The sequence below is a fragment of the Watersipora subatra genome, chromosome 9 (assembly GCF_963576615.1).
Source record: "Watersipora subatra chromosome 9, tzWatSuba1.1, whole genome shotgun sequence".
Lineage (NCBI taxonomy): Eukaryota > Metazoa > Bryozoa > Gymnolaemata > Cheilostomatida > Watersiporidae > Watersipora > Watersipora subatra.
This window is the reverse complement of record NC_088716.1, coordinates 51,063,545-51,075,719: the sequence shown is the minus strand read 5'-3', so window position 1 is coordinate 51,075,719 and position 12,175 is coordinate 51,063,545. Positions and strand designations below refer to the sequence as shown.

General features: G+C 34.9%; 2 protein-coding genes across 2 annotated transcripts in view; one reads left to right on the top strand and one right to left on the bottom strand.

Moving 5' to 3' along the window:
* Window positions 1-4,860, bottom strand: part of LOC137403935 (uncharacterized) — a 40,318-nt gene extending 35,458 nt beyond the window's left edge. Inside the window, exons 1-3 of the mRNA XM_068090061.1 lie at window positions 4,700-4,860; window positions 3,673-3,812; window positions 1,482-1,657 (exon numbers count right to left, since the gene is read on the bottom strand). Coding sequence (XP_067946162.1) covers window positions 1,482-1,631 — 150 coding nt within the window. The 5' untranslated portion in view covers window positions 1,632-1,657; window positions 3,673-3,812; window positions 4,700-4,860. The remainder of the gene's footprint in view (window positions 1-1,481; window positions 1,658-3,672; window positions 3,813-4,699) is intronic.
* Window positions 4,861-5,104: 244 nt separating this feature from the next.
* Window positions 5,105-12,175, top strand: part of LOC137403960 (neurogenic locus notch homolog protein 1-like) — a 38,187-nt gene continuing 31,116 nt past the window's right edge. Inside the window, exons 1-2 of the mRNA XM_068090097.1 lie at window positions 5,105-5,339; window positions 9,301-9,488. Of these exons, the coding sequence (XP_067946198.1) occupies window positions 9,434-9,488 (55 nt within the window). The 5' untranslated portion in view covers window positions 5,105-5,339; window positions 9,301-9,433. The remainder of the gene's footprint in view (window positions 5,340-9,300; window positions 9,489-12,175) is intronic.

The following is a 12,175-nucleotide window of genomic DNA, read 5'->3' as shown; positions in this document are numbered from 1 at the left end:
ACATATATGTGTTACTCTCATGATTTAATAAGAGAGGGGCTTGCGATAGTTGAATTCATTCTAGGCCCTGTTCATTTATTGAATGGTGACCACTAACTTTTTGAGTTTAAAACCCACAATGCCAAGTGATTGGCAACTCCTCCAGCTTCAAGTGAATAGTACCAGTGAATAAAACCAGCCTATGAAGGGCAAGCCTAGAAAAATAATGTATCACTCCAAGAGGCAAACCAAGGATGACATACATACAGTAAGGACACGAATGTGACATTATTGTTAGCATCATAATTTGGATTTACACTGCATATCGGATGGGAACAGACAACTCACAAATTGTTTATTATTATTATTCTGGGCAGTTATTAAAACTTATTTTTTCATATGGTTGAGATGAGAAAAAATAATTCTAATATTGACTAATCTGACATAACTATTTCATACTTTCTCTAGATCCTTATCTCGATTGTGTGTTGCGATGTTCGTAAATCTCACATAATGAGCTATTTCTATTTTGTAACCATTTCAAGAAAATACTTTGTGCCGTTGATTGCATCAGATTATGTGTGGTATTATAGACACAATCGCTTAACCAACAATACCATTATTCGCATAAAAAACACAGACATTACCGTGGCTCCCTTTACAAGGCAGCCTCCCTTTACATTGATCACAACTAGCTTATATCATTATGATACATCTTTAGAATATTATATAGCCAAATGATGTAATAACCCAACATATATGTTATGAAAAGTAACATGTAAGGTTTTCTGTTGTGTGAATAAAAAAGCAAATGCTGGAAACAAACAGCCATTAAAGATAAACTTACACAAAACTTTAGCAGGTTATAACAGAAAATATCAGTATTTTTCTATCATTTGCGATTTTTCCCTATGTTTGAGGTGATCTGACTGCCAGAATGTTTCAAGATTAAAATCGACAAAACTTGATCGCAGTTCGAATGTTCAGAAGAAGAATATGTCCCAAGTGATGCAACTAGTTGCTATGGCTGCTACAGTTTATATATTGCGTACAAGTTACAGCGTTACACTCCTCTGTACAATTATGGACATCATAATCGCACTTTCTCTTGATTTGAGCGTTTTAACCATGATCAAGTTTTGTAGATTTTCATCTTGAAACATCCTGTCAGTCAGATCACATCAAACATCAAAAGCAATCGCAAATGATAGAAAAATACGGATACTTTTTGATAAATCTACTACAATTTTGTTTAAGTTCCTCTTTAAATTATCAGTTCAAGGCATCGAGTGACTAGTATCGTCCAAGATTTAACCATACAATGAGGCAAGTTCTAAAAGGTAATTTCATAATCTAGCCTAACCTAGTAATGAGTTATTATGCTCATTCATTTCAGCATGAAACTCAATTACTAACCAGACTTTAGCAGAATTAGCAGACTTTCACCTCTCATACCCGAGCAACAAGTGTAGCAAATTTATCGCAACTACTGGTAAACTCACGGGTGGAATGAATAAGATGGAAATGAGGAATATGATGGGCCAGAGAATCAGGGAGCCAATAAAATCGATAAAGATAAGCCGGCCCACAATCCTCAGGTCATCAAGGATTGTCCGCACAAAGGGAGGCCTAGTCTGCATCCTCGTAGGCATGGTTTTCTAACTTCCTCGCAGCAGCTCTAACAAAAGCAGCGATTCAGAATTTGAACTTTGGACACTAAAAGACAAGTGATTTCAATAGACCTTTTAAAAAGATAGATCTATAGTAGATATGTAACAATAAAACAAAATGAGTTGTCATCACAATAACTCTATTGCAGGGAAACAACACAATAATAGTATTTCATACTCAGCGTTACAATCACTATGTATGTAAATCACATTCTGTCACAGTCAATAAGACTGGCAAGTGAAAGTAAGAATGGAAAGGTAGCGGAAGCGCAAGATTAGGAAAAACTGCAAATTTTTGCTTCAGATCAAATCAATTAGATATAAGAGGCACATACTTGACACATCTGTTTAGTCAAATTACCAGGATTTCTATCATTAATGTGATACATTAAGCATAAAAATGCCTTGAAAAAGCAAAAAAATTCCAAAAGTAGTTATGAACACACGCCATGATATAGACACTTTCTGTTCTGCACATTAACAAAGTAGTATTTTCAGAACTACAAATCTAAGTTATTACCGTATATTAATATTTCAGCACACAGCAAACAACGCTAGCTTTTCAACTACACTAACAAGCTTGTCAGCTACGTTAACACAGTGAATGGGTAGTTTTGAACATTACAATTTGGTTAACGCTGTTTTCAATGTCACCGAAAGAAGTTAAGGTAAATATTTGGGATATCCTGAAAGAGAAGAGTTGTAATAGATGATGGAGGTGGAAGGTGTTTGGCTGTTTATATAACAATATAGCTCACTAGTAACTGTATAGCCCTGGATCGTCATTGTTTTTACAAGGGAATCAAAATACTTGAGGTGACGTTGTCTACAAACCTCACTGTTTGTTATAAAAACATGCTATTCCAGTAGGAAGAAGTTAGAAGTTGCATATCGCAAAATTCCTACCAGAAATTGCATAAAAACTAGCTGGATGACTTGCTGCAGAGTTGAAGCCATTGCACACTTCGAGTAATAGCCATCGCATTTGCATTGCCAAAAGACAGTCTGCATTATCTATCAAACCAAAATTAAACCATAAAATTTATAATTTAAAAAAACAGCTGTAGATGCATAAAAGAAAGAAATAAAACCATTAAAAGTATTAGAACAATTCGCTAAAGTGGTTATGTTGTAAAACAATGTTTTGTGACCTGCATGCAGTCTTTCGACATAGACAAAAGGGGCCCAGCAAGGCTATTAATTAGATATTTGCTTATTAATTAGTTTCGACAACAAAAAGAAATCTGAGACGGCCACTTCTTCATCTCTAAACACCTTGAAAAAGCTGTACAAAACAAACCCCAAGAAAATATTTATCAGTGCTTAAATGCTAAGGGTAACAATGTATTGTGTGTACGCAAATGGACGCTGCAGTTGATTGATTCAATGTGTACAGAGATCATTGCAGTTTATATTAATGCTGATTGCCTTTATTTTGTACATTTTAGTTCAATATATAAACACAACTTACAACGCAACTTTACATAATAGCACAAGAATGCATATACTTGAACAAATTGAAGAAAGTCTAGCAAAAATCTTATCTTATAAGCTATCCAACCATATGACAGTTATCTCGCTTTGTCCTAAATAGCATCTGCCTATCTGCATTGCTTACTTTAATTGAAAATCAGCTGTGGTTGATGGTAATCCCAAAACATTGCATGTCAAGGATATCAAATGTCTAAAATTTTACGCAACAAGTACTAGCTGAGAGCATGATAGCGAACTCGCTTTGCGTTTGGTGTTGAACAAAAACCATAACACTAAGCTCCCTGGAGATACTGTATGTTATTGATCGGCTAGGAACAACAAATCAATTGCTATTCTATTAAAGTTTTCAGTCAAACTAAGTGAGCGATAAATAAAAGACAGCTTTGATTTGACTACTCTTGAAATATAGATTTACCGCGCTGTGCCAGACATTAATATACCGAGGAAAAGTACCACCGCCACTTATCAAACTTAGATACAACACGATTAAAGGACAAAGGTAGAGACAAATGTTTTGTTAGACTTTTACCAGCAAGGCAGATGTTTCCACAGAAGGTTGCGAGCTCCGTAGTTGAATGATCAATTAAAGCGAGTCCATTAAATTCTTCTATTTACTTAGCATCTCTATCTTGTGGTAGGCATCCAGTTTTCCAGCAACAAAAACACAAACTGCAGTAGATAGAATCAACTGTTCAGCAATATTCTTACAGCGTAGTAAAAATAGCTTCTCAAATAACATGTGTACTGATAAGAAAAGTTAATCTAAAAAAATGCCGGACATTTACAAGACATTTTGTAGAACTTAGCAGCTGTTGTTTGTAGTGTTTGTGTTTGCACACAGCAGCCACAAGTGATAAGAACAACTGGCGGCATAATCCTAGTTACAACTAACTAATCTTGTGTATTTCTGTACTTTTCTGCTAAACATCAGTATTGAAAAAGGTTAACAACAGACTTAGACAAGTCATCCCTTTATATCAATAAACAACTATCATTCAAAATTATCTATGAACTAATTTTGTACTGAGACTCCTAGAATCAGATTGTAAATTCAAAAATTGTTCTTTTATGTCAAAAATGTCACTATTCATGGTGTAAAGCTTTACTACTGCTAGCTTTAGGTGATCAATGCTAATTTAAGGAAAAACCATAGCAGCCATTATGTACCTTTTAAACTGGCTCATGTTGAACTAAGGTAGCACCAGTTTCCTAGCGCGGACATATCTCGCCTAGAGCTTAGGGCTTAAAGAGGTACTTCGCTTTTGATACTACAAAAAACATTCTTCTTAAAAACATTAAGGTTATGAATCTCAGTTCGCCCAAATACATTTACCAGGAAAATTGGAGACAACGTTAAAGTTATATCTTAACGAATGATACACCGGTGATAACAACTTTTTGACCATCTTTGATTAGCGGCTTTTAAAATTTCAATATTTACTACAACCTTGACTTTTTGAGTAGCTAATGAAAGCATCATTAGATAATTATTATGTTGACCATTAACTTCGCTATAGAATGAAAAACACAAACGTAAATATATTTTACATACGTACAGCACATCCAATCCACGGTAGGTCAGCACGCGTTGTATGATATTTACTTTTAATATGCAAATTAGCAATGCCTACCACATTATATATATGTGATAAAAACAAAAATAACTTTAATTTTCTTTTTTAAGAGAATCTCACGAAACAATGATTATTTAGTTGTGTCTACTCGACCCTCCGTTACTTCATAATCATACTACTGAACACAAGCCAACAGACGCGTAATCTATTGATCACTGTTTGTAGCAATTTGCACGTGCAGACATTGTTTCACGGACTAGTATTTTCTCAACCCGTGACCCCGTCATCTCATTGGTCGGTGTTAGGTCCATAATAGAAGCACGTGTATGTTAGTTTTCGCAAAGGTAACGCTTGCAGTAGGCTATACATACATAAAAAGCAATAAAACCCGAGAGGTTCACTTTGAGTGGAAATGAACTGATTGATCTACCTAATTGCTTTAGCATATCACATACGAGTTGCTGAAGCTGTCACACACAGCTAATACAAACATCAAACTTTGCATTAACTTTGGAACGGTACACAACATACATGGTTTATATGAATGATTGTGAAAAGGTCATTCGTATTGTGTGAGATTTAAACGACACATCATTATCTTTTCGAACTCACTTTTGTCCACGTAAGTATGTTACATTTAGAAACTGTATGCAGTCATTTTTAGAGCACATATTAGAAAACTTAGTACTTTAACTGCTAATAACTATTAGATTATAATATACCTAGCAGTGCTTAATTCGCAAATCTCTTCACTATTTGAACTTAGACGTTGGTATATCCATGGTTTTGAACAGCAATCAATATTAGTTCTGCTCATAGAGTCAAGAAAACTACTGTAAAAATAGTACATACATGGCCTAATGGGTAGTGAATTACAAATGTAATATATCTTTACTGCGATGGATATGTTACCGTAGTCTCTGTGACATATGTTGCCTAGCATTATTATGTTACAGCATTGCAACGCAATCAAATATGCGATTGTTTGCATTGCACTTACTATTATATAGCCAGCATAAATGTGCAGAGGAAAGTCCATAGTTGAGAGACAGCTCGGATCTAACTATTATATATTGAATTAAGTGATCACCTTAACTAGATGTTGGTGAGGATAATATCAAAAAGCTCATATTTTGTAGTTGATACTAGTACCCTAGTTGATACTAGTGATATAGGTCTCAAATGAGGCTTCTATGCCCCCCATTAAGCTTGTACACTTGTTTCAGCTATTCATAGCATTCTTTTCTTCTCCACGTTATTTGATTTCTAAGGCAACATTGTTCCGATAAAAGAAACAAAAGATTTGACTTGTTTGCTTATTGGACAATAAAATGGTGCCAAGGCTGAGCTACCCCCAGTCCGGTAAATCAATAGTTCATGTCAACCAAACATATTAATTAATTGTTTGTGACAATTGTGTAGACAAAGCTTCTTATTGGCCGCCTTTATAGCCAGTCTCAAGTAGCTTAATGATTCTTCAGTATCTATAAAAATCTGTCCGGCGGCTCAATGCTGATTTGTTACCTTAAGCCAAGCATCTGCCGCTCATTGACACGCGCAGACAAGTGTATTCAGTCAGCTCATTGTCTTTAAGAATAACCATAATTATAGCATATTGTACAGCATCTCATTGCGTATGATAACTAGAGAGAAACGTAGGGAGTTTGGCTGGACTAGGACGAGGTGATTTTGGAAAGATCGTACAGATTTGAAGTGCTAACGACGAAAATTTCATCTTTAAACGTTGTAGGATATGTGTCACTGACTACATGTGAAATGATTTCCAGCAATCTGCTTGTCCTGGCTTGAAGGCTGTCACAGCTAGTTGGCCAATATCAGATGACGTCGGTTTTAGTGATTGCCTGTTTATTAGTTTGTTAGTTTATAGCATTTCCATTTTAGTTGTGAAAATTTTGACTGAACAACACATAATATTAATAAGTATTAACTATTAATAGAGTTAATGAGCCACTTACCACCTTGTCTACCAGTCAACAATAGGAGTTTAGTTTAGTAATTTCATATGTCGCTTGTCATCAGTGATTTGTGACAGTCTGCTGCTATATATTGTATTCGAGAGATCAACAGAAACCTTATTTTGCTTCAAACTCTTTGCAAAATGTCTCATTGTCTGGCCACAAACTGAGTAGTGGTAGATCGCCCAGTTCGATACCGCAAGCAGGAACTAGATAAGCAATCAGTCCTTCGCTTGCTGATGCTATCTCATAGGCTATGATAGACTCGAGCTTATACCCTCAATCAGTCTGATCTTATATTGCCTAAAATCAGTCAAATATTGTATATATTTTTAGCCACTCAAGGGTTAATAGATCAAAACAAGAATGGTAGATAGCAGAAAAGACAAAAAATGACAAATGTCAAAATGGATGAGTGATAATCAAGATAAAACTATCAAATTTCTCACACTTTAGTCAGTTCAACTACCCGTAACGTCAGGCTATGTGATTGATCTGATCAGATTGCTAAATGTGTTCGTTCCTTATAATAGATAGAATGCTTTTGATCATGGGCTGCACGAATGCAGTGTAGAGCAAAATAGTTTTCGAAACATCGCGTTAAAATATTCTATCATTTTTACATGAACGGCTCTAGGTAATCCTCTAAGTGTGCTATGTGAGAAAAAAGTTGTTCTTGGAAAGCTTCTGGAAAGAGCTTTTGTTCGGTAAACTACTCGTCGGCGGTTCTATGGAAAGAAGTTGTGCATACCATTTCTTGTTAGTTTGTAAGGCAAGTTTTTCAATAATAGAATTATTATCATTTGCAGTCGTGACCGAAAACAGCATATCTGATAGCTAAAATAAATAGCTATTATCTGGTAGCATAATGAATAAATATTATAGTAAATTACAATAGGCTAAAACGTATCGACTTGAAGCTCCTTGAAGTTTGTTTATTATTATCTTTCGCCCTGTAAGATTTTGGCATCTGCTCTTGACGCAGCTCGAGTGTGTATTGTAAAAAAGGTTACAGAGCAATTCTCTATGACACATATTAGATCATCAAAATGTCAATACATTAGAAGATGAATAAAAAGTCTTGGCACAGAATGTCATCATGCCAGCAAAGATCGACATTAATTAGATCAATACAATATAAAAGATCGATCTTATTAAAAAAGATCGATCTTTTAACATGGCAAAAAGCCATATAAAGCTCATTTCAAAAAATTTGGCTATGAATGATTGACCCTATTGTGTTAAATATAATTAGCTGTAGTGTCGCAAAGCAATAAATATGACTGACAATTTGTGGACACCTGACACCGAGTCTTCTGCATTCATCAATGTATAGAATGAGGCGTCTTGAATTTAATTAAAAAGATCGTACGTGCATTGTGTTGTAGACCAACTAAAACTTATCTCAACATTACATTTTTGTAATAGCGATCTTCTAGAAGTCTGATCAAATTTGTGTCAAGCGCAGTGGCTTTCAAACTCCCTGAAACTACAGCGAGTGTATTGTTTGTTAGAACTCCGTGATCAACTATGAAGAGCTCCTCTGATATTATTTGACTATTGTAATCGTTCTGCGCAAGAGCTTTGCGACCTGAAACTGATTCCAGGACAATATCGACCAACAAAGCAGAAGATTATGGTTGTTGTGGATAATTGTCACTCGACTCGAAACTCCGTCAATGCAGAAACATCTGTTCTGTTAGTAGGCAGTTATTTATTTGTGCATTTCATTAATACTCTTCATAATAAATGACTCGTATTCTTAAGTGACATATCTTGCCACTGCATGGATGATAATCTTCTCTATGACTGATTTCACCTTGTTCACGGAACCATGCAGTCTGCTCCTGAATGGAAGCCTTTAAAGATGAACTTAGATCTAATTTTTATAGATTATATCAGAAAGTATCGGTATTTTTTTATCATTTGTGATTGTTTTTGATGTTTGAAGTGATCTGACTGCCAATATGTTTCAAGATTAAAATTGACAAAACTTGATCACGGTTGAAGCCCTCAGATTCAAAAAAGCATGATTATGACATCTATAGTTGCGAAGAGACCACCAGAATAGAGAAACGTAAATCTACAACTTCAGCAATATCTAGCTGATATCAACTATCGCAACGATAACAACTAGTGGAGTTATTTTGCATGTATTTTTCTTCCGAGTGTTTTAACCGTGATCAAGCTTTGTCGATTGTAATCTTGAAACATCCTGGCACTCAAATCACCTCAAACATCAAAAACAATCGCAAATGATAGAAAAATACTAATACTTTCTAATAAAATGTATTAAAATTTTATGCAGGTTCATCTTTAACACACTATCAGCCATTAATTTGTTTTCTTTGTATAAAAAGTGGAAACGGAAACTTGTACCAATCACTTTGCTAGTTGAGAACAGGCTTGTCAAACTTCTAATGAAGTTGTGCATTTACAAAGCTATCAGCTGTTTGGCTTGAATGTAGCTAAACAAATGTAATATGACCACCAGAGTTGAAAATCCTGCATTCTAAAGGAGTTGTACAATGGTTGCGCCACCCGCTTAAGTGTTATTTACTTCATTTTGTCTGCAACGCATTTAATGAATAGTCCTGTGTGCTTTAGGAAGTCTGCTGCCTTGACAGCGTATGCGCGAGTAAGTGGTACTCGTTGATTGTGTCACTCAAAGATTTGGAACTCACTAAATACCCCTACGAGAGGTCAGAAAAGACATTGATTCATTGAAAGTTATGAGAATATGGAGAGAGTTCTGTTACTGTTAACATTGCTTCCTGCTGCTTGGGCTGAGGGAGGTAAGTGCGTGTAGTCCATGACGCCCGGTGAATATCTTCAATAATAATTTAAAGAGAAATTTGCACAAAGTTTTTAGTTAATTTATTAAAAAGTATGGGTATTTTTTTATCTTTTGCTATTTTTTTAAACGCAGATCATGCGTTGCTTGCTTAGTTTTGGTGACATTTTGAGAGCGCGAGCTTCATCACTCTTATTAAAACCTATGGATATTAATAGCAAAAATCTCAGGCATGTTCTCTAAATATAGACAACACTGGTTTTGTTCCTGCTAATACAGACCGGTCCGGACATCAAAAATTGAGTACTGTAAATTTAGTTAATTAGTTAATTTATTAAAAAGTATCGGTATTTTTCTATCTTTTACGATTGTTTTTGATGTTTGAGATAAACTTGACTGCCAGGTTTCTTCAAGATTGAAACCGATCAAACTTTATTGCTGTTAAAACGATTAGATCAAGTGAAAGTGTGATTATGATGTCTATAGTTGCAAAGAGACCAATAGAATAGAGACGCGTAACGCTGCAACTTCAACATAATAACCGATATCAACTATAGCAACTATAACAACTAGTGATGTCATTTTACACGGATTTTTCTTGAGTGATTTAACCAGGATCAAGTTTTGTCGATTTTAATCATGAAACATCTTGGCAGTCAGATCACCTCAAACATAAAAAACAATCACAAATGATAGAAAAAATACCTATACTTTCTGATGAAATCTACAAAAACTTTGTCTGTTCATTGCCAACCATTTCCAAAGTCTATACTTTAGAAATGGTTGTTGATGTTACACATATAAACCTGTTTATGGACCAGTTGTTGATGTTACGCATATAAACCTGTTTATGGACCAGTTGTAGCTATAAGCATCAAAGCAGGACATAGGTCAAATAAAAACTCATTTCGTTACACTTGCATACCCATTTAATAATGGTCTTGTTTTTCTACAAACCAGAAAGTTTCAGAGCAGTCCATTATATCTTCACTCTTCATTCAAACTTTGAACTTGTGTTAAGGTAGATTTTTCCAATATCGAAAAAATACAATTATTAAACAAGCGCTGCCTGTTTAGTAATTGTATTATAGAGATTTATAGACAAAGTTCTAAAACAAGAAAAATGAAGAGAAATTAACTTTCAATCATAACCATGAAATATATATTACTTACAACTGCGGAGAGCAGTTGCTAAGAAAGCCCAATAAATTGACTCAAGAAAGTTTAAGGCAGCAACCGTGGTCTAGCGTGTGGGAGCTGCGAATTGATGGTTAGTGTTCTGATTTTCAGAAAAAGCCACTGGTGGTGGCCCAAAGGGTATTCAACCAAATCAGATGCTAGACCAGAAACTTCACTTCTATTTTTAACAGTTTTCAACTATCTTGATCTACTTCCTTGGTTATAATAATAAATTTTATTAGAACGATATCGCGAAAAAGTAACTAAACAAGTGCTGCTTGTTTAGTTTTGATCAAGATAGTTGAAAACTGTTAGAAATAGGAGTGAAGTTTCTAACATCCTGTGCAAGAATTAATTTGATTGGCTTACGCTGTTACTTAGAAACAGCTTTTGTAAACAGAGCCATGTTCGAACATTTGAAAGCTTGGGGAAGCAGAGTCCGAAGAAGAGAGGGTCGACTGTAGGGGGTTTAATGTATCACAAAACTGAAATCTTAAAAACTAAGGGTCTGGCAAACGCTCAATGCTAGATGTTGAAAGATAGCTGAAAACAGTTTTAATACTTTGAATATAATTTAAACTTGATGTTTAGAAAATCATAAACCTTAGAAAGGGTTCTGTCAATATCTGCAGGTAGCTGACCATACCAATCTGCGGATTTGGTTTAGCAACATGTGGTTGAATACCCTTTGGGCCACCATCAGTGGCTTTTTCTGAAAATCAGAACACTAACCATCAATTCGCAAGTCCCACTCACTAGACCACGGTTGCTGCCTTAAACTTTCTTGAGTCAATTTATTGGGCTTTCTTAGCAACCGCTCTCCGCAGTTGTAAGTAATATATATTTCATGGTTATGGTTGAAAGTTAATTTTTCTTCATTTTTCTTGTTTTAGAACTTTGTCTATAGATCTCTATAATATTCTAAGATTCTATAATATTAGTTGAAATGTTCTGTTACGATTATTACGGATAATGACTTTTTGTTAGAGGTATTTTGTAACTTTTCTTTAATCGTCTAAATAAATTGTTCATCCAAATATTTAGTATCAAGAAAGTTTGTTAAGTTAATTAATAATACATGGAACTGCAACATAAATTTAATGTTTGGCAGTAGTAAATGGGTTATTCTAAACAAATTTCTCCGAAAGATTTAGAACTGTAGTGATCCATTTTTTCTTCATTCAACGAGTTTTTACTTAGCTTCTTTTAGACTGAAAAATTGGCAGCTCTGTTTCTTCCCATGGTCTTATTCAAACAACCACAGTGCACTTGCACAAGCTGTCTCGATAAAAATTCCTGAGGCCCATTTGGCACTGGGCCCAAAAATAAGACATCCTGGCAATCATTGAGAATAATATTGCGGCTCTCTAGTTTAAACTATTGTATATAAGCATACTTCCTTTCATGCTATATTGTAATATCCATGCCCTTCTCAACTTGATATAACAAATAGTTTCAGGTAATCTAGCAAACTGTGTGAAAGAATTTACACAATTAAATATGCATTGG